At 41.8% G+C, this 23,601-nt stretch overlaps 1 protein-coding gene across 2 annotated transcripts in view; it reads right to left on the minus strand.

Annotated features, from left to right (window-relative positions):
- Positions 1-23,601, minus strand: part of LOC124877428 (copine-8-like) — a 153,617-nt gene that overhangs the window by 30,895 nt on the left and 99,121 nt on the right. The window contains exons 7-11 of one of the 2 annotated variants that reach the window (XM_047380607.1): positions 20,005-20,068; positions 16,683-16,786; positions 15,978-16,082; positions 7,291-7,332; positions 5,781-5,856 (exon numbers count right to left, since the gene is read on the minus strand). In XM_047380607.1, coding sequence (XP_047236563.1) covers positions 5,781-5,856; positions 7,291-7,332; positions 15,978-16,082; positions 16,683-16,786; positions 20,005-20,068 — 391 coding nt within the window. Of the gene's footprint in view, positions 1-1,853; positions 2,000-5,780; positions 5,857-7,290; positions 7,333-15,977; positions 16,083-16,682; positions 16,787-20,004; positions 20,069-23,601 lie in introns of those variants that run through there. The other variant, XM_047380590.1, reaches the window with a different exon arrangement.

Raw genomic sequence — 23,601 nt, forward strand, 5'->3', positions numbered from 1 at the left:
ACATTCTGTTCATTTCACTTCAAAAAGAAAAAAAATGATCTTTGGTTTCTATGAAGGGATGCTAGCTGTACACCCATGGCCCAGCTCCTCCACCCAAGAAACCCTGCTGTATGTTAATGGAAGAAAACTTTTTCTCTCATCTAGAATTGGGGATTTTAGTGAATGAAACAGAATAGTGTCTCACTAAAACCTGGATAGCATCAACATGTATTACCAGCCATATCATTCTCATCGAATAAAATCCTCAGTATTTTTTGTGTCAGATCTTTAAAATGGTTCTGTCTGAATTTCTGGTAAATTCTCAGGGAGCTTAAATTGCAAACCTAATGGAAGGAATGACAGGAAAATATTATGAAAATATATTAATTCTCAGAATCACATCAAGACTTCATGTCGAGACTTCAGTTGGAAATCAAATAATTATATGGCATCTGGTCATTAAAAGATTCAATAATTAATCTGTTAGTGATCATACTAGTGTGAAAATTAAACCAATATTAAACCTATTATACCAAAAGCAATGGATAATTAACATTCACATATTAATTAGCTTAAAAGGATTTGTTAAAATGATAAATTTTCAGGTTTCTGAAAGGATAAACTCATGGTTTATTTTGTATTTCTAAACAGTTTGGAAGTATTCAGGAAATGGATTCCAACAAAGGAAGGCCTGGAGGTCAGGTACTAAAGAACAGCCTCATCATATGAATGGACAGGGGTACCTCCAGGTGGGTCAGATGCTGTTTACCAGCTTGGTTTTCAGCTCCAGGTGTCGTCAGCTTTCTCTGCTCTGTTTCTCTTGCTTGGAAAGGTTCATCACAGCCTTGGCTGAGATGGTTATGCCTTTTGGGAAGGTTACTCAGAATCTGGAAGGCTGTTAGATGCTTGTTTGTCACCTCTTCTCTTTAGAATTCAATTAAACATTTTCATGAAATTTTATTTACTAGAGACTGTCTCCTGGCTTTCACACAACCGGGAATTCACAATATTCTCTATATTCAATGACTTTTTAAAACAATATTTTGATTCATCTGTAAGTAGTATCCAAGCTATGCCAAGGCTGATGCACCGTTTAAAATTGTGTGCGACAGTGGCCTCAGTGGGTGACAAATGGTGAACACCCACTGACACCAGTAAACCAATTAATTACTAAACATTAAACAACATAATAATACTCTAAATCAAACCAAAACATAACACTCTGAGCATGTCCTGAACATCATGATAGCTTCACATTTGTATTCTAATTAACTGAAAACCAATTGAAAAAAATATAAATATAATGTCTATCTCTTTGGATTTTGCTCATATTGGTAACAGCAATTTTTATACATTCAAGGTTTTTTGTGTTTTTTTATCAGTCGTGTTTTTTCTAATTAATCTTCTTGCTGCATGCAACAACTGTTACATGATGATTTTTAGAGGATGAAAAAAGGACAATAAAAGCAAAGTCAGTAGGACTCCTCCAGCTTTTATGTTCAGAATGTTAATTAGTGAGTATTTGCTGGTATATTTCGTCTTTAAAGAGATTTTTTTTTTTACTCTTTTAATAAAAAACTTTTAATCTGAAAAAAAGTGCTGAAGGAGTTTGGAAAGGGGCTCACCATGAGGAAGTGTGTAGATATTTTTGGCAAACTGCACAAAATCAGTCAGACTAAGAGTATAATTTTATGCACATACAATATAAATGACCAAAGCAGCGTAATGTACACCATATATATAACATGGATGCCATAGTAAGCTGTCATGGATTGTAAGTTGTAAGCAGGATCGAAGCGCAAGCAAGAACTCGGGAGCAGCATAGTGAGTAGAGCAATTTATCACTAAGAAAAAAACAAAACAATAAAACTTACAGGCAAAACCAAAGAAGAGAACAGCAGATAAAACACGGGCAGAGCACCAGACGAAGGGCATGGAGCAGAAAGAACGGACATGAAACGTTCAACGGAAGACTCCAGCAAAGACACAATGACAGCCAAACAGTTACTCTGGGAAGAGTGGAAAGAAAGTATGGTAAAACAGGTGAGTACAATCAGGAGGAGATGAGGAACAGCTAAGACTGATGAAGGGAGAGAGCTGAGGGAGAAAAGGAAAAGAGCAACACAGGGAAGAAATCTAGCAGAATAATAATACAAAAATTTACATAAACACTAAAGTAAACCAGGAGGTAAAACAAAAGAATAAACTGAGAGAACAATAATGGACACAGAAATGAACTGATACGGCAAAATCAAAATGGCAAAAATAACAAAATATTGCAAGACTTGTCAGAACACATAAACAGCACGAACAATGCTGAAGCCCATAACCTAACACCTCAGGCAGGATAAATGGTAAATGGACTGAATTTATTCAGCGCCTTTCCAGTCATACAGACCGCTCAAAGCGCTTTACACTAGAGCCACATTCACTAAAGCTCACACATTCATACACCGATACGCAGATCGGTAGGCAACTTGAGGTTAAGTGCCTTGCCCAGGGGCACATCGACATACAGCAGGAAGAAGCTGGAATTGAACCCACAACCTTCCAATTGCAAGACAACTACTCTTCCTACTGAGCCACAGTCACCTCAGGATCATTACATAAGTTTAGTATAACTTGAAAGAGAGCACCAAGCCCAACCTCAACATCCAATATGGTCAACAATGACATAGTAGTGTCCAGCCTTTATACATGTTACTGTTATGACTGAATGCATATGCTACTGTGTCTAATAATGGGTGGTCTTGTTACTGGATCTCAGTAAATCCCACTGGTTTACCAGCTTGCAGCTGTAACACAGATAAGTTGGGGATGATAAAAACTCCCACAAAACACACCAAATCCAAATGTAAAGTAGCTTTTATCTGAACAAATTATTTACATTTGGACCCTATATTTCTTTCTTTGTGGGAGGGATTTTAACCAACAAAAGGAGCATTTTATTCAGTAACGGAAAAGCCGAACCTTTGCTTGCACCTAGAGAGACACATACAGGTCCTTCTCAAAATATTAGCATATTGTGATAAAGTTCATTATTTTCCATAATGTCATGATGAAAATGTAACATTCATATATTTTAGATTCATTGCACACTAACTGAAATATTTCAGGTCTTTTATTGTCTTAATACGGATGATTTTGGCATACAGCTCATGAAAACCCAAAATTCCTATCTCACAAAATTAGCATATCATTAAAAGGGTCTCTAAACGAGCTATGAACCTAATCATCTGAATCAACGAGTTAACTCTAAACACCTGCAAAAGATTCCTGAGGCCTTTAAAACTCCCAGCCTGGTTCATCACTCAAAACCCCAATCATGGGTAAGACTGCCGACCTGACTGCTGTCCAGAAGGCCACTATTGACACCCTCAAGCAAGAGGGTAAGACACAGAAAGAAATTTCTGAACGAATAGGCTGTTCCCAGAGTGCTGTATCAAGGCACCTCAGTGGGAAGTCTGTGGGAAGGAAAAAGTGTGGCAGAAAACGTTGCACAACGACAAGAGGTGACCGGACCCTGAGGAAGATTGTGGAGAAGGGCCGATTCCAGACCTTGGGGGACCTGCGGAAGCAGTGGACTGAGTCTGGAGTAGAAACATCCAGAGCCACCGTGCACAGGCGTGTGCAGGAAATGGGCTACAGGTGCCGCATTCCCCAGACCTGGGCTACAGAGAAGCAGCACTGGACTGTTGCTCAGTGGTCCAAAGTACTTTTTTCGGATGAAAGCAAATTCTGCATGTCATTCGGAAATCAAGGTGCCAGAGTCTGGAGGAAGACTGGGGAGAAGGAAATGCCAAAATGCCAGAAGTCCAGTGTCAAGTACCCACAGTCAGTGATGGTCTGGAGTGCCGTGTCAGCTGCTGGTGTTGGTCCACTGTGTTTTATCAAGGGCAGGGTCAATGCAGCTAGCTATCAGGAGATTTTGGAGCACTTCATGCTTCCATCTGCTGAAAAGCTTTATGGAGATGAAGATTTCATTTTTCAGCACGACCTGGCACCTGCTCACAGTGCCAAAACCACTGGTAAATGGTTTACTGACCATGGTATCACTGTGCTCCATTGGCCTGCCAACTCTCCTGACCTGAACCCCATAGAGAATCTGTGGGATATTGTGAAGAGAACGTTGAGAGACTCAAGACCCAACACTCTGGATGAGCTAAAGGCCGCTATCGAAGCATCCTGGGCCTCCATAAGACCTCAGCAGTGCCACAGGCTGATTGCCTCCATGCCACGCCGCATTGAAGCAGTCATTTCTGCCAAAGGATTCCCGACCAAGTATTGAGTGCATAACTGTACATGATTATTTGAAGGTTGACGTTTTTTGTATTAAAAACACTTTTCTTTCATTGGTCGGATGAAATATGCTAATTTTGTGAGATAGGAATTTTGGGTTTTCATGAGCTGTATGCCAAAATCATCCGTATTAAGACAATAAAAGACCTGAAATATTTCAGTTAGTGTGTAATGAATCTAAAATATATGAATGTTAAATTTTCATCATGACATTATGGAAAATAATGAACTTTATCACAATATGCTAATATTTTGAGAAGGACCTGTAGTGTTGGCCCAGCATGTGCAAGCTACAAAGGGAATAAAAGTAATGTATTGGGAGAAAGAAACCTGGCTGCTTTGGAAACAACCCAAAACCAAATTTTCACACATCAAGTTGGATGCTATATTATTTAAAGGCAAGCCAAGAAAGATATATTTAAAATCATACATAAACTGATAGGCTACAGGGAGGTTTCCTGTGGATAATGTGAAGGTGTGAATAGCTGCTTATTTATGCATAAGAAATTAAGGTTTTTGAAAAATCCAAATGTTCTGTTTTCCATAAATATCTCTTTGTTCATAACAAATGAATAACGAGGAATAACAGCAGAGGATTTATTGAAGACATAATCTTTTATTATTGTCTTCAATCAATCCTTTGTCGTTATTCCTCTGTTTGTGATTTTTTAATATCTTTTAGGTGGCCAGAGAAAAGATGTTGAAATTAAAACAATGGACAATAAACTACAAACTAAAGTTTTCTTTTCTGCTAACCTTCTTAATCAGTCATCAGCCTATTTCTCAGTTCATCTGAGAAATAGGCTGCTGACTAGAATTAGACCATCATTTAAATATTCATGTATGTTTTATATCTATTGTTTTTCCCACTAGTGCCCCCAACCTGAGTAAAGTTGCTCCCAAAAAATAAAAACAGTTGTGAGAACAGCCCAAAACTGACAGTCCAATGCTGACAGCTGCTGGGGTGTGCAGAGCTTTTATCAATGCACATGTAATCTTACTGATGAGTATGTAAGTGGGGCTTTTCTTGATAAAGGTGATAAAGGGTTAAATAAAGTGTTTCCTGCTCTTTCTTGTCTCTAATTGAAATTAGGTTGAGTTTGGGGAAATATGAGACTAGAGGATAATAAATTCCAAAAAGCTGTGCTGTTTGTCTGTGTGTGTGCTTCTGTTTTTGCAGCTGAGTGAGAACCATTTTTCATATTTCACCATCAAAGTGAGGACCATTTGGTGTAAAGTGAGGACATTTTCGTGGTCCTCATTTGCTGTTTTGCTAGGGGTTAGGTTTACGACTAAGGTGTGAGTTGAGTTAAGGTTAGGCTTAGGGTTAGGTATGTACTGGTAATGGTTAGGTTTAGGGGTAGGTTAGGTCCCAGAAAGGGCTAAAAAAGAATTGAAATCAATGGAAGTCAATGAGAGTCAAAGGTCCTCACAATATATTGTAAGACACGTGCCTGCGCGCATGTGTGCGTGCGAGCGTTCGTGTATGCGTGTGTTAGCACCTCGTAGACATGGAACTGTGACTGGCTTCTGCACATTTCTCTGTAGCTGGTGCTAAACTCGCCGATGAAGTCGTGGCTGTAAAAAGCAACAACAACAGAAAAAAGAAATATGGTCACATTTCACTCTAACTAAAAAGAGAAAATAAGGGATACAGGATCCTAAAATGATTAGAGAAGTAATCAGAGGTATCACTAGCCAGGTCTGTGGCCTTTGTAGTCGTGGGGCTAGTTGGCTGTTTTTTTTTATTTCATGGAGATAATGAAAGCTGGGTCATCTGCATCTATCATTATAGGTGGCTCAGCTTCTGACCATCCACTGTCAGAATGTTTGTTCAGTAAACATTGGAAAGGCTGAACATTTCTTATAGTATGTAAAATCTTTGTCATTCATGACTCCACTTTGATGGTATGCAATAATACACACAACCCATGCACAATAATTGGCACATCTAATGAAGATTTATACATAAATCCTAAAATAAATGGTTGTTATGGAGACCTGGTCACACCAAGATACCACTGTTTGTTTCAGTTTTCAAACGGTGACCTTGGGAAATATTTTTTTACAATCCTGCTCATTGTGTTATGCCAAGATAAATTTGACTCAACATTCCACCTAGTCAGAGTTCCAATTATTAGTATTGTTTTTTTATTACTGCACTGAATTTATATACTGGAACAATTAGGTAAGAAGCTATATTCTTGTAGTCATTTTTTGTCTTATGAAGATCTACATAAATCTGAACAGATGACATCCCATTCTTTAAGCCGCATTTGTAGCAGCATGAGTCAGCTAATGTGGTTTAGTTGGTCACTCAGACACGAGCAGCACTCCAAAGCCAATCCCACAAACAGACCTGCCGACAGAGGGGGAAAAACGGCTCTGTTGTCCCAGGCCCAGGATCGTGGAGGGGGCCTAGCGTGCAGTGTTAACGCCAGAGCAGGGCAGTGTGACAATGCCAACTCCATCATCGCCATGCAAGTAGTCTGTGATAGACAAGCATCGTCTTCGTTGAGGATGGAGTTTTGTTCATGAGAATCAGAATAACATTATCTCTCTGCATTGCATTGTTTTTCTAGTCAAGGAGATGCCGCCCCACACCAACAGACTACCTCCATCGAAAGCTATTTGGCATTTGCAGAAAGGTTTTCAAGGGCGCCACCCATGTACTCAACTCTCAACCCACAAATAGGAAATACAAATTGAAATTGTGACCCAAAACTTTAGGTCTGGTTTCATCACACTATGATACATTCTCCCATAGGTTTGTGGGAAGTTTTAGCCAGACCTGGATGTTGTCTCTGGAGGAAAAGGCTCCTGCCTCACAACTCTACTCCTCACCCAAGACGTATGGAAATGCAGCAGATTGTTGAAACATGTAGAGTTACATCCAACTCCCAAAAACATGTCAGATGGATTTGATTAAATAATAGCGCACCAAAGACACATAGAGTGTAATAACATATATGTTTGTACAAACTAAAGAAAAATAATAAAGTAGACCCTCACCCTCCGTCTCTGTCCCAGTCATATACTTCCACTTTAATGCTCCTGCAGAGAAAAAGGAAAGGTAGAGCACAACGGCATAAAAAGTTCAACACTTAAGTTTTACAATCAGTTAAAAGAGATAACAACTGCTCTGTGGAAGGGCTTGTTGTATGGATGAGTTCCATTAAAGGAATGCCTTAATGCTGAGATAGATTTCGTAGAATAAAATGATTCAAATTTAACTTTGATAGTAAATGCTAATTTTGGTAAATAAAACAAAATAATCTGTGAGTTATCCCTTGCCTGCTAGTCTATTCCCTTCATTCTGTGCAGCAGTATTAGCACCTCAACTGTAGTTTTAAAAAGTCTGTTAAAATGAGAGGGATGGGAGGCATGGGTTCCACACAATGAACGTTAGCTTCTCTGTTGTAAGCCAGTAAAACATGCAGGAAGCTTCTTTCAGCCGGTTTACCAGCAATGTGCAGCAACATGTGCAGGAGGGGCAGCACTGTGCTACCCTTTGCTTCACAGAGCTGGAGAACACTCTTGCCACTCCGTCACATTCTCTGGCATCTCATTAACAGAACCTTAAACCATAGTAACATAGCATGATATAATTATTATGTGGTTTTGAAACCTTACATTTTCAAACCTTGGTATACTTCAACACAGAAACCAGAACACGTCTAATCTAGAGTCCAGCTAACAGTCACCTAAGTGAGCACAGTAAAGGAACAAAATGCTCCAATCTCACAAATAAAATCACTGAATTTCTTAGCAAAAAAACTATAACCGATTATTCCTTCACAGCGTCTTTACTGTATACCATATGTAAAGTCACTTCAAGCCTCATACAAAAAAGTAAATTTAATAAATTTTAGATTAATTTAACAAACAAACTTCCGTCTTCACTTGTATTTGTGGCAGAGGAAAGATTTATGAGAACTCTGATCAGGATTGTACTCTGGTGTTTTACAGCCATAGCTTCTGCTTCTTTAAGACAACATTCCTGGGGAGTCATGGTTGTTGTCATTTGAGCTTTGAAACATAAAATCTATAACTTTGTAACATAAAGGTTTTGAAATCCAAAAATATTACTTTGACTGGAGGGTTTACTCTGTCTCCACAGATGTAAAAGTTGGAAAGACTAATAGAGAAAACATTTAAATATGATCAGAATTTCCTAAAAAGTTCCCTTTGCAGAGATCCACCCCAAAGGTTAAGAGTAATATCAAATGTTTTGCCTTCCAACAAGAACTATTTTCTGGAATAATGTCAGGATCTGCCGAGGCCACGGCCACCCGACCTCTTCCTCAGGTGCGTGATGTCACTTCCCCTAATCCTGAACAATTTAAGGGAGTTAGGAAATTGTGGTGGTTTCCTTTTACAGTGTGCTTTGGTGTTTAACCGTTCCCCTCATGCCTTTCCCCATGATGATGCTAGGATTTCATTTGTTTTAGAGCTTTTGACTGGTAAAGCGCTCCGTTGGGTGGAGTCGTGCTTCACCAGCCCCACACGTTTTGGTTGTACTTTTGATCAGCTTGTCTCAGAGTTCAAGCAGGTTTTTGATGTGGCAGTGGATCAGACCGCTGTTGCCCGCCGATTGTGGGTCATGAAACAATGTAACCGACCCCTGGCTGAGTTTACTATAGATTTTCGCACTGCAGCGGCAGCCTCTAGAATGGAATGAGAGTTAATTAAAGACAGCCTTTTTCCATGCTCTGGATGAGACTTTAAAAGATGAGTTGGCCTTAGTAGATGAGCCGGAGGAACTCAACAAATATATAGCCTTGGCGATCCATTTGGACACCAGAATGACAGAGAGGAGGCGCACCTATGTAGTTCAGTTCAGTTCAGTTCAGTTCAGTTCAGTTCAGTTTTATTTATATAGCGCCAATTCACAACACATGTTGTCTCAAGGCACTTCACAACAGTCAGGTACAGGTGTACAGGTGTAGAGGGGGTCTTACAAAGAACCATGCAATCATCCCCACCACGCTCCTCCGCTGTTCCCACAGCCACTAACTATACTGACCCAGAGCCCACGCAGTAGGGCGCGGCTGTCTCCTGACGAACGGCAGCACCGTCGTGAGGCTCACCGGTGTTTTTACCGTGGTTCTTCCACTCATATGGTCTCAGTTTGTCCTGTTCGGCCAAAAGAGGGGGGACTTAGAACTTAGATCTTAAGGCCCCTAGATTAACGTTACCTGCCAAGCTAATATTAGATCAGGACTCTGTCCCTTTAACGGCCCTGTTGGATTCAGGCAGTGTTTTGAACCTGATAGATCAGACCTTATTACCCAGCTTCACTTAGAAGTAGAGCAGTTGTCCATGCCACACATGGTCCTGGCTGTGGACGGGCAGGCATTGCACAGAATCACTCACTGTACTAAGCCTTTAGAGTTAGTTTTATCTGGAAACCACAGAGAACTCATCTCCCTACACGATTTCCCGGTCTCACAAAGCGCCCTGGTCCTGGGTTTCCCCTGGTTGCGGGAACACAATCCCCACCTAAACTGGGCTGAACTCAGGGTAGACACCTGGTCCACCCGTTGCCTGTCAACCTGTTTAAGATCAGCTGTTACCCCAAGAACTAACCCTGCAGAGACCGTAGCTATTGAACCAGCAGATTTAGCCCGGGTTCCACCCGAATACCATGACCTTCGACACGTTTTTAGTAAGACCCGAGCATTATCGTTGCCTAGTCACCGCCCTTACGACTGTGCTATTGAGCTTTTGCCCGGGGCCCCGTTACCCACTAGTCGTTTATTTAGAATCTCTCAGCCTGAACGATTAGTTATGGAGAAATACGTAGCTGACTCCCTAGCTGCTGGAATCATTCGCCCCTCGTCTTCACCTCTGGGGGCAGGATTCTTCTTTGTAGGGAAAAAGGACGGCAGTCTCCGGCCGTGTATTGATTATAGAGGCCTAGATGCCATAACAGTTAAAAACAAATACCCATTACCGTTACTCTCCTCAGCCTTCAAACCTGTACAGGATGCCACCATCTTCACCAAACTAGATCTTAGAAACGCCTATCACCTTGTACGTATCCGCCAGGGAGACGAGTGGAAGACCGCCTTCAAGACGCCAGTGGGACACTTTGAGTACCTGGTTATGCCATTCAGCTCATGCAATGCCCCAGCGGTCTTCCAGGCCCTGGTGAATGATGTTTTAAGAGACTATTTGAACACCTTTGTTTTTGTTTATTTGGATGACATTTTAATTTACTCCAGGAACCTGGCTGATCACCGCCGGCATGTCCGCCTGGTTCTCCGATGTCTGCTGGAAAATCAACTTTTCGTGAAGGCTGAGAAGTGTGACTTTCATCAGGCATCCATCAGTTTCTTGGGGCTAAGTCTCAAGGGTGGACAGGTTCGCGCTGATCTGGAGAAGATCAGAGTTGTCTTGGACTGGCCTAGACCTGATTCAAGGAAACAACTGCAGCGATTTCTCAGCTTTTCTAACTTCTACCAACGCTTCATATGGAACTACAGCCAGGTGGTCAGACCTTTAACGGCCCTCACTTTGTCCAAGGTACCGTACATCTGGACCACTGAGGCTGACGCAGCCTTCTCCAGACTCAAGAACCGATTCTCCCAGGCCCCCGTGCTCATCCACCTGGACACTAGTAAGCAGTTCGTTGTGGAGGTGGACGCCTCGGACACCAGAGCATGGGCGGTACTTTCCCAGCGTTCGGACCTGGATGGGAGACTCCACCCTTGTGCCTTTTTCTCCCGCCGCCTGTCTGCGGCTGAACAGAACTACGACGTGGGCGACAGAGAGTTGTTGGCCATCAAGCTGCCGCTGGAGGAATGGCGTCACTGGTTGGAGGGCGCTGAACATACTGGTATGGACAGAACACAAAAACTTGTCTTACATCCAGTCTGCCAAATGTCTTAACTCACGTCAGTCACGTTGGTCGTTGTTTTTCTCCCGTTTTAATTTGTCTATTTCTTTTATGCCCGGATCTAAGAGCACCATGATCGAACTGACGCTCTCACGTCAGTTCGGTCAGAGAAAGAAATAGTCCCTATTCTACCCCCCAGCTGTACTGTCGGTGCATTAACCTGGGAGATAGAGGAGAGCCTGCGGCGAGCCCTTTCTGATGACCCGTGGCCTGATAACGGACCAGTGGGCCGCCTCTATGTTCCTTTTTCCATACGATTCTGTCTGATTGGCTGGTTCCATTCGGCCAGATTCGCCACTCATTCCGGGGCCAGCCGAACTATAGCCTTGATCACCAGGAGGTACTGGTGGCCTACCTTGCACCGAGACTACATTGCTGCTTGTGTGCCCTGCGCCAGGAATAAGACCTCCAACCGACCTCCAGCGGGCTTATTACAGCTGCTGAGTACCCCTTCACGGCACTGGTCCCACATCGCCATAGATTTCGTGACAGGACTACCATGTTCCGGTGGCATGACCGCCATCCTTACCATCATTGATCGCTTCTCGAAGGCTTGTCACCTCATCCCGCTATGAAAGCTGCCTTCTGCCCTCCAAACGGCAAAACTGCTGGTCAAGCACGTGTTTCGGGTCCACGGCATCCCTCAAGAGATCTTATCTGACCAAGGTCCCCAGTTCACCGCCCGGGTTTGGAAGGAGTTTTGTGCCGCCCTTGGGGCAAAGGTCTCACTGACCTCCGGCTACCATCCCCAGTCTAATGGTCAGGTGGAGCGGTTGAATCAGGAACTGGAGTCGGCCTTAAGGTGTGTCACGTCATCAGACCCCACCCAGTGGAGCACCTTTCTACCGTGGGTGGAGTACTCCCACAACTCTCGCATCTCAGCTGCTACAGGCTGTACCCCTTTTGAAGCCTCCTTGGGGTACCAGCTGCCCTTGTGTCCTGCCGACAACGAAGAGGCGACCGTACCTACAGTCCAGTACCACATCCGCAGATGCAAGCGTATGTGGTCCTTCACCACCAGGGCATTCCAGAGGTATGCCGCCCTCAATAAATGCTATGCTGATCGGCAACGTATGCCGGCTCCCACCTACCGCCCGTGTCAGAAGGTTTGGCTCTCTGTACGTGACGTCCCACTCAGGTCTATGTCAAAGAAACTGTCTCCCAGGTTTATAGGTCCTTATGTCATCCATTCTGTTATCAGTCCCTCCACTGTTCGTCTCCGCCTGCCTTCCAGTTTCCACATTCACCCTGTATTCCATGTCTCTCTGATTAAGCCTGTCCATGCCAGTATGCTCTGCCCTCCGGCCGAGCCCCCTCCGCCCGCCCGGGACTTCCAGGGCCACCCCGCTTATTTGGTCCGCCGGATCCTGGCCTCCCGTCAACGAGGTTGTGGGTGGCAGTACCTCGTCGACTGAGAGGGGTACGGTCCGGAGGAATGCTCCTGAGTGCCGGGTTCCTTTATATTGGACCTTGTCCTCATCCGGGACTTCCTTGCCTCCCAGCGGGTCCCGCATGGGCCGCCGGGTGGCGGCTGTTGAGGGGGAGGTGTTGTCAGGATCTGAACTGCTGATCATGCCAGTAACCAGTTTCCTCACTAGGTGTCGTAGGAGTCCTGAGATCTGGAGGCTGACAGGTGCAGCCTATCTGGTCATCAGCCACGGTGCAATAAAAGGGAGGACTGCCAGCATATCAGTGGCTGACTGTTTTGCCCCAGTGGTATTACAACCAGCTCTCCTCGAATCTCACGTTTTAAAGTGTTCTTGTCAAGCCAAGCTCTCAGTAACCTTTGCCTCTCTTATGCAAGTATTGCTCTATGCTTCGCTACTTTGGTTTAGAAGAATCTCTGGAATTCCCACGGACCGTGAACTTCACCGGACATCTTACCTGGCTGGCAGTCCGAACGGATCAGTGTACCACTCCAGCCGCGAATCCTGTACACCCCTCCTCAAAGGATTATTTCCCTGGCTCCTGCCGACATCGTTCTCTGGATCAGCTCTCAGTCCTGATGTGTCCTCTCCCTGGCGGATACCAACGCCCCATCAGTAAGCATTAGCTGCACCTAGTCTATTCGTTCCAAGTTACTATTACTTACCTCCGTTCCTTCCCATCACAGCCCAGCCCGGCCTTCATGGTTGCCAGATCCTCGTTCCTGTCTTTAAATAAAATAATTAAAACATTCTTTGTTCCTGAGTGTTCTCTGCATGTGGGTCAAGTCGGCAATCAAAACTATGACAAATAAAGTTCTACCAAGGTGAGCTGTTTTATCCTGGAGGATGAAGAAAAGGGCAAGATAATTGCCCCACAATACTATCCTGATTCCTGGAAAAGGTACCATATGTTCATGACAAACAAGTTCCTATTTCTGAATCACCACATAACCAAAGTCCAGCGCCGTCACTTAGTCAATGTGGCCATATTACGATGAGTGAATTTTATCCAGCTTACATACAGGGCTTGGACAATGAAACTGAAACACCTGTCATTTTAGTGTGGGAGGTTTCATGGCTAAATTGGACCAGCCTGGTAGCCAGTCTTCATTGATTGCACATTGCACCAGTAAGAGCAGAGTGTGAAGGTTCAATTAGCAGGGTAAGAGCACAGTTTTGCTCAAAATATTTAAATGCAAACAACATTATGGGTGACATACCAGAGTTCAAAAGAGGACAAATTGTTGGTGCACGTCTTGCTGGTGCATCTGTGACCAAGACAGCAAGTCTTTGTGATGTATTGAGAGCCACGGTATCCAAGGTAATGTCAGCATACCATCAAGAAGGTCCAACCACATCCAACAGGATTAACTGTAGACGCAAGAGGAAGCTGTCTGAAAGGGATGTTCGGGTGCTAACCTGGATTGTATCCAAAAAACATAAAACCACGGCTGCCCAAATCACGGCAGAATTAAATGTGCACCTAAAGTCTCCTGTTTCCACCAGAACTGTCCGTCGGGAGCTCCACAGGGTCAATATACATGGCCGGGCTGCTATAGCCAAACCTTTGGTCACTCAGGCCAATACCAAACGTCGGATTCAATGGTGCAAGGAGCGCAAATCTTGGGCTGTGGACAATGTGAAACATGTATTGTTCTCTGATAAGTCCATCTTTACTGTTTTCCCCACATCCGAGAGAGTTACGGTGTGGAGAAGCCCCAAAGAAGCGTACCACCCAGACTGTTGCATGCCCAGAGTGAAGCATGGGGGTGGATCAGTGATGGTTTGGGCTGCCATATCATGGCATTCCCTTGGCCCAATACTTGTGCTAGATGGGCGCATCACTGCCAAGGACTACCGAACCATTCTTGAGGACCATGTGCATCCAATGGTTCAAACATTGTATCCTGAAGGCGGTGCCGTGTATCAGGATGACAATGCACCAATACACACAGCAAGACTGGTGAAAGATTGGTTTGATGAACATGAAAGTGAAGTTGAACATCTCCCATGGCCTGCACAGTCACCAGATCTAAATATTATTGAGCCACTTTGGGGTGTTTTGGAGGAGCGAGTCAGGAAACGTTTTCCTCCACCAGTATCACGTAGTGACCTGGCCACTATCCTGCAAGAAGAATGGCTTAAAATCCCTCTGACCACTGTGCAGGACTTGTATATGTCATTCCCAAGACGAATTGATGCTGTATTGGCCGCAAAAGGAGGCCCTACACCATACTAATAATTTATTGTGGTCTAAAACCAGGTGTTTCAGTTTCATTGTCCAACTCCTGTATGTAATCTTAGAGCCAGCACTCAACTAGACTCTATAGGGTAAAGACCAAAGAGCATGCAAGAGCCCTCAGTGTCATCATAGACTCAGACTTTAATTTTAACAACTACATAAAGTGCATTACTAAATTAGCCTACTACGATCTTAGAAGCATTGCCAGAATAAAGAGTATTTAATAAAAGCTGGACACAAAAATGTACCCAAGGCTTTATTTTCAGTAGGTTACAGAACAGTATTAGTATCTTTTCAGGTCTCTATAAAAATAATTACTCAGGAAGCTGCTGCTCACCCATAATACTGCTGCCAGAGTCTTGGCTCACACAAAGAAAAAGGATCACATTACACCAGCACTGAAATCACTGCACTGACTCGCTGATTGTAAAAGCATAAAATCTAAAATCTTGTTGGTGGTCTATAAGGAACTGAATGGTCTTTCGCCTAAATTTATTTCAGAGTTGGAGGTCTGGTAGAAACCATGTAGTATCATCAGCTCCCAGAACCAGAACTAAGCAGGAGGCAGCATTTAGTTTTTTGGTCCTTAGCTCTGGAACCAACTGCCTGAAAACCAGAGATGTGCAGAAACTGTTCTTTAAATCTGTACTGAAAATATCACTAGTTAATGCAGTTTACACATAAACTTAAGCAATTGCTTTATCATTTCAGTTCTACAATTTTTTAGATTAGCATTTAAACATGTGTAGTTCTTACTATTATTCCAGTAATGCATTTCTTGTTCCAGTGTAATTTTCTTTAGCTTTTGTTACTTTATTTTCCTATAAAGAACTTTAAATTACCTTTTGTATGAATGGTTATTTTTCTTTTGTTAACACATTAGCTTTTTCCAGCATTCAAACATAAGAAAACACATCATTGTGGCTTTTCTTGCAAGTTTCTTGAGATTTCATAAGCTAATTAATTTTTTACTGTCAGCACATATCACCATCACGCCTGAATATTTTTGTAGTTAAAATTCTGAATGCTAAAGTGTCTTCACTGGATCTGATCACATTATTAATCCACCCAATTATCTGTAAACAGTTCTTGAGGGTTTGCAGGATTCCTGCTGAGGGCTGTGTTGTACCTGTCGTAGTCTCCATTGCACAGCGCCCTGACAGGAATTTTAAAGGCCTGCCACACTGGGTCCAGAGTATTCTTCACTACTTCTGTTTTGTGGCAGATGGTGTAGCTGTAAGACATATAGAAGTATTATGATGACAAAACATGAAAAAAATAATAACCCAACAATACATGCAGCTCTTTGTCAATAATTTCTCCCTTTTGTTTTAAATCAAATCTATACTGGCTCTTTGTTACCATGCTGTGCTGCTGTTATACCCCGCAGCGCAGCATTTAAGCTGCATCAGTACAAACCCAGCTGCTCTAAAGAGAATGTGTTAAGTGCGAGACGCTCAAGTCGACTTCAATAACAAGCATCTGCAGGGCAGAAAAAATGTGACCTCCACACAAAGTTTTCACTTAATTCCATCTTATCCATCACTCCCTTCTTTGTTTTCCTCTTGTCAACTCTGTCCTATTTTATCGGCTCATCTACTGCTTCTTCATGATGAGGGACGGAGGGCATGTCACGTATACATCATCGAGCATTATGCAACATCACAAAGACAAGCCGCTCTACATAGGAGCTTTTGGAGCATGAACAAGGGTACTCAGGCTTTGAGTACATTAAAGTCATCTTTACATGCCGTCTGTGTTTCTGTTGTTCACATGCGTTAAATCATTTATCAGTTCACCAAGCCGACGTCTAAAAATGTCTTATAGAACTTACGATCCGTCTTCATTACTGCGGTAGAACACTAGAAATGGATCCGATTTCCCAAAGAAGTCCTTCTTATCCAACTTGTTGCCACAAAACTGAAGCATCACTGACTCCTAAACAGGAGAAATGAAAATAGATGTTAAACAACAACGAACAAAAATAATTAAAGCTGCAAGCAGCATTGGGCAGCCCTCACAGCCAAGCGCCGCTCGGCTTGTGTAGCGACCGCGGGAGCCTGGCACAGCCTCCTCCACGCCACCGAGGAGCCCGCTGCTTGATTCCGCACGTTCCCACTAAGTGGCGCTGCGAGCCACCTTTCATACATTGTTTGGTCATGTTAAGTTCTGCTCTGGTAAGAAATGATCCAAATTTGGCCAAAATACAACCTTCCCGATGGAAACTGCACTCAGTTGTTTGTTAGTGGGCGGGGCTAAATTAATGTTGTCAATTGATTGTGTCAACATGTCCAGCATTGATCCATGATGATGTATATTAAATTTCAAGTGGATCTGATGATGTATGGAGATAGAGCACTTGTAATGTCCTAGGGGGCACTGTTGATCCAAATTCCAATGTAATCTAATAGAGCTGCTTAGGGGCTGACAAAGATCAATCAGTTTGGAGTGAATCGAACCTTCCATATGGAAGCTACACTCGTTTGTTTATAAGTGGACGGGGCTAAAGTGATGTAATCTATTTACTGTGTCAACATGTCCATCATTAACTCATGATCATGTATACTACAAGTGGATCCAATGATGTATGAGGGAGATATAGCCCTTGAAGTCTCCAAAGGGGGCGCTGTTGATCCAAATTCCAATGTAATCCAATAGAGCTGTTTGGGGGTTGACAAAGATCAACCATATTTATTTATTTTGGAGTGAATCGGACCATGCATGTGTAATTTAGAGCCAAATGTATGGCCGTGGTGTGACATCAGACTTCGCCATGCCTCCACGGCCACATCCTTCAGCTAAAGCAGTCAGTACTAGACACAAACTTAGACCATCATGTTATCTGTGACTTGGGACAGTTTCATGTTGATTAGGTGAAGGAGATCAAATATGGGCCACACTAAGTGAAACATTACACTTCCTGTTCTCAGGGGGCGTGGCTTCGATGATGTCAGCATCTGATCAGTGAATATTGTTGAGGCCTAGAGGCAGATCAATCCCAGAAAGTTTCATGTGTCTGTGACTTTCCTTGTGGGAGCTATATCAATTTCGTGTTTGATGGCAAGAAGTCATATTTTGAGGCGTGGCCACGCCCACATGCTTTCATGTATCAAAAAGCTTTTGATAAGTTTTGATCCCCATTGCCTTAAGAGTATACTGAGAGATTTTCAAGTCTCTAAGTCAAAAGCTGTAGGAGGAGTTCGCTCAGATATGCGGGCTAAAAAACAGCCAAACCGGGGTCAAAATGGCAAATTCAATCCAAATTGGCCGACTTCCTGTGGGGTTTGGATCAATGCTCCAAGATACTTTTTTGTAGGTCCTGACTAGTTACATATGTGTACCAAATTTCACAATCCTCGGTCAAAGCATGGCTTGGGGCTGATGTTTTAAATTTTCTAGGGGGCGCTGTGGACAAATTAGGCCATGCCCACCAAATGTGTCATCAGATCTCTGTTGGGGACTGGACAAGGATCAATCACATTGAGTTTGGTGCAGATCAGATGATCTATGTGGAAATTAGAGCAAAACGTATGGCCATGGCATGATGTCCAAATTGGCCGCGCCACCACGGCCATGCCCTTTTATGAAAAGTTACTGTACTTCAAACAAAGTTAGACCCACTAGTTATCTGTGTTCTGATACACTTTCAAGTTGATTGGGTTAAGAGGGTCAGAGAGGCACCTTTCCAAGTGAAAAAAGTGACTTCCTGTTCTCAGGGTGCGTGGCTTTGATGATGTCAGCATATGACCCCATAGCATCGTCGGGAACCCGAAGGTCCTCCTTCATGCCAACTTTGGTGTGATTTGACGTTTCTTTGGAAAAGTTATTGCAGTTTTTCACTTTGAGCGCAAACGCCAAGTTCGTGTCCCAGGCACGCCCCCTAAACATGGCCGAAAACTCAGGATTTTGATAACTTTTAATCCCCCATGCCTTAACTGCATATTGACCATATATGAAGCCGATAGCTCAAAATCCCTAGGAGGAGTCCGTTAAAGTTCGAGGTGAGTAAAAGTGAAAAACGGCCAGAAATTAGCCTTTAATCCAAAATGGCCGACTTCCTGTGCATTTTAGGGCATATCCCCAAGAAACTTTTTTGTTTGGTTTGAGGAGCTCTACCTGTGTGCCCAATTTCAGATCTGTACGACTTACGGTTCAGCCTATCTCACGTTTGGGGGCGTGGCTAATACCTTTGGTCACGCCCACTGACAACGACATTAAAGAACAATAATTTCACGCGGGGGACAATTTTGGGTAAAAGCGTGTGTATCTAGGGCTTGGCAAAGTCCCCATATTGCCCCGCCAAAAGTCCCTGGAATAATAATAAAGATAGAAGAATTCTTGCGATTACAATAGGCCCTTGCAGGCCTTCCTGCTCGGGCCTAATTATTACACCAAACAGCATTCCCCATGAACTCATCAGTGCCGATTAACTGTAATTATCCAGTTACAAACTATTTTCATTGGGAGTTTAACGTGGGACTTCTGAAGCAAAGAATGGGCAATATGGTGATATTAGATCATTGGGATGTGTTGAATCGGCCAAAGCAGAGTGATTGCTATATTGTCTACTGCTTATGGCTTCACTGTATCATAGAACCACATGATGGCAATATCGTTGTTATTAATTTCCATACAGGTTTTTGCAATATTAATACTTATTTACAATATGATGACATATTTGTTATAGGTTTTACAGCCCTAATTTTGGTCATATTCTGTCCATCGCAATTCTATGCTCTAACTCAAGATCATCAATCTGGCTTTATAAACTGTTTTTTTATGTAGAAAAATGTACATTTTACCAGAGTGGCGTAGTTGTTAATATTTTAAACTAAATAATTTGGTTGACAACTGTTGCTGTGAAACCGTTGGTCTAGTAAAAACATATGCATACCTAAACCAAAGTATTTAGATTTATCCCAACAGAAGCCAAGCTGTAGAAAGCTTAAAGGCAACTGTGTCTATTCACAAAAGTCAAATGAAGTTGTTTGTGAAAATAGTTTAATATTCCTAACAAAATTTCAGCGTAAGCCAATTAAGACTTTCTAGTTTAAATGAGGAAAGTATAAGACGGCTGATGAAGAAATAAGAACACTGACTGGTAGTAAAATGAGACGACAGCATCTTAAAGTCGTAAGGGGAAATCTGACTCTTACCCTGCAGTTGCTCAGCTCCTCAGCTCTAATTATGATGCTGCCACATTTCTTTCCTGGAATTCCACTGGAGAAAGAAAAAACAGAGAAGAAAATAAACCCTTCAACACTTTAAACCCTGTTTATTTGTACATTTGGGGTCAGATGTTTACATACACTCATCAAGGTTTATATGGCATTATTTGGGGTCAATCAAATACAGGTCCTTCTCAAAATATTAGCATATTGTGATAAAGTTCCTCCAGTCTTCCTCCAGACTCTGGCACCTTGATTTCCGAATGACATGCAGAATTTGTTTTCATCCGAAAAAAGTACTTTGGACCACTGAGCAACAGTCCAGTGCTGCTTCTCTGTAGCCCAGGTCAGGCGCTTCTGCCGCTGTTTCTGGTTCAAAAGTGGCTTGACCTGGGGAATGCGGCACCTGTAGCCCATTTCCTGCACACGTCCTGTGCACGGTGGCTCTGGATGTTTCTACTCCAGACTCAGTCCACTGCTTCTGCAGGTCCCCCAAGGTCTGGAATCGGCCCTTCTCCACAATCTTCCTCAGGGTCCGGTCACCTCTTCTCGTTGTGCAGCGTTTTCTGCCACACTTTTTCCTTCCCACAGACTTCCCACTGAGGTGCCTTGATACAGCACTCTGACCCTTTTAATGATATGCTAATTTTGTGAGATAGGAATTTTGGGTTTTCATGAGCTGTATGCCAAAATCATCCGTATTAAGACAATAAAAGACCTGAAATATTTCAGTTAGTGTGCAATGAATCTAAAAGATATGAATGTTAAATTTTCATCATGACATTATGGAAAATAATGAACTTCATCACAATATGGTAATTGTTTTAGAAGGACCTGTATTAAAACCAGGCTAAATCATAATAAAATAAAATTCCAGTTATTTCTTAAAAAGCCTGCACAAGCTAGTCAGAATTACCTACAGATTCAAATGTACACATCGACCTCCACTAATACTTGGTTAAATGTTGCTTTGACCACACAATTTTTGTATTCATGAAATAGCTTCTGGTATGTTTGACCACTCTTTCTGGCAGAATTATTGGTGTTTATTTAAACGTGTTGGTTACCTGGAACAAACGGCTTTTAAGGATACAGTCTAAAGAGATCCTACTTCGATGAATTGAAAAGAAGTAATTAAATTAACTTAATGAAAGTTAATTTAATGAAGTTTGTTCAATGATTCAAGCTAGACCTACTTAAATTATTTAATAATTTCTTTCAAATAAAGAATTCAAACCCGTTTGACTTAATTTTATAGAAACTCAACTCAAAATATTAAGTTGTTCCAAAATAAAAAAACTGAATTATCCAAAAGTACATTATCACATGCTATATTAAAATACAGCTTGAATGTAAATCATCCTAAATGAGTGTTTTAGTTGTATTTTAGCTAGACCTTGAGTGGATTATAGAAAACCATTATAAATTCAAGCTTGTGCATCTAGTTGTTCTGTTTCAATGTATTTTTATAATCATTCCAAGATAAAACAAACATGGCAGAAAAAAAAGAAGAAATAAAAGCCAAAGTGAATGGCATTTAAGCCAATGAATATTGTTTGTAAACTTTTGCAACTGCAAAAGCTTGTGACATTGTATGCAAAAATCCAGAAACTCTGTACTTAAAACTTTAATCCTGAATTATTAAATAAATAAAAAAAATCCTAATAATATTGAAACCGGTAAAAAAAACCAGAAACATTTACAAAAGTAAAAGGTCTGCTCATTTGACATTTTCATGCCAGTTACATGAATCATAAAACATGAGGAGCATGTTTACCACTAGGTTGGTTCACTTCTACCAGCATCATTGTGTTTATAGTTTAGGAGCATATGAGACAGACTGCCAGGGTCTGGCAGCTAAATGCCTGCCAACCAAATGCAATTTTGCTTGATTCAGGCCTGTAATTTTTCAACTGTTACAGTACTATTAAGTCTTACTTACTTACTTACAAAACAGATGCAGAGTGTGGTTTTTTATTGCTTTGCAGGTCTCATTCTTGACAAAAACTATGCATTCATGTCACAGTAAATAGGGATCATTCGTTATTTGTGATGTTTTCCCAGATGTGCAAGTTAACATGCCGTTTGAGCCAATGCACCTCCAAACAGCACCATTAGAGAAGCTGTTCTTTGAACCATGTCCTGATAAAAAAAAAAAAAAACTCAAAAGGTCTCTGTTCCCATCAGAGGAAAGCAGAAATAGTGGCATCAGTGGCTTCCAAAAGGAATTCCATGTTTTTTGATTTGCCATACCACTGCATAGTTTTCCTTAGAGAAGGGTTTCAGAGTTGCTAAAATGTAACCAGCCTGATTTTGTCAAAAACACAAAAACTGCAACAACTCAGTGCTGTTTTTTTGTTTTGTCTTCTGCATAAAGTAAACTTCTGATTTTAAAGCAGGAAAAGTATTTTCTGTGCTGATAAGTAAACCATGTTTCATTATCCAGGGGTCAAATCTAGCAGCTGTTCTGTTATGGCCTTGAAAGTTTGTTAAAGAGCATCAGTAAACAAACGGCATCATGAAGACCAAGGAACACAGCAAAACTGCTGACCTTTGATAACATGGCCTAACCCTGATCTGACACACCAGGCAGGGAGAACATTAATTAGAGAAGCAGAAAATAAGCTCCGGGTGTCTCTGAAGGAGCTGCAGGGGAATCTTAGAAGAAAACCTGTTATCCAGTAGGACAATGCTCCTAAACACACAGCCAGAGCTACAGTGGAGTAGTTTAGATCAAAAGCATACTCATCTGTTAAAACTGGCCAATTAAAGTCAAGACATAAATTTAATAAAGAATTCAGGTAAGAAATTGTCTGCTTAGATGTTTTTTATCTAGTCTATTTTGCAAAGAATAGGAAAAAGTTCAGTCTCTGGATGTACAAAGCTGGTAGAGACATACCCCAAAATGCTTGCAGCTGTAATTACAGCAGATGATAGTCCTGCCATGTATTAACTCATAGAGGCCTAAAACAATCGAACACATCACTTTTCAGTTTCTATTTGCAAAAAATATTACAAGAATGTATAATTTTTATTCCACCTCACAAATATGCACATTACTTGTTGCCCAACCCCTTTAAATATTAATAAAACACACTGACATCTGTTTGTACGAAAATGTGAAGTTCAAGGGTTTGAATACTTGTATTGTCTAGACAATATTAGATTAACTTCAGCAACATGATTTAGATTACACTTTAAAATAATGAGTCTTAAATCCTTTGCCACTTTAAGTTAACATCCTTGAATTAATGAACTTTTTGCTGAGGTAATTGCCCATACAGTCTTTCACATCCTCATCTTTCCACTACTGAACCTGTCTACGATGCTCTTTTTACTGAAATAATCTGGTAATTACTCAGTCTGGGTGACTCTTTGAAGACATTTTAAAATACGAATGAGGGCTAAATTAACATTAGCCTATACAGGTCCTTCTCAAAATATTAGCATATTGTGATAAAGTTCATTATTTTCCATAATGTCTTGATGAAAATTTAACATTCATATATTTTAGATTCATTGCACACTAACTGAAATATTTCAGGTCTTTTATTGTCTTAATACGGATGATTTTGGCATACAGCT

Source organism: Girardinichthys multiradiatus, chromosome 2 (assembly GCF_021462225.1).
Source record: "Girardinichthys multiradiatus isolate DD_20200921_A chromosome 2, DD_fGirMul_XY1, whole genome shotgun sequence".
In the NCBI taxonomy this organism is placed as follows: Eukaryota; Metazoa; Chordata; class Actinopteri; order Cyprinodontiformes; family Goodeidae; genus Girardinichthys; species Girardinichthys multiradiatus.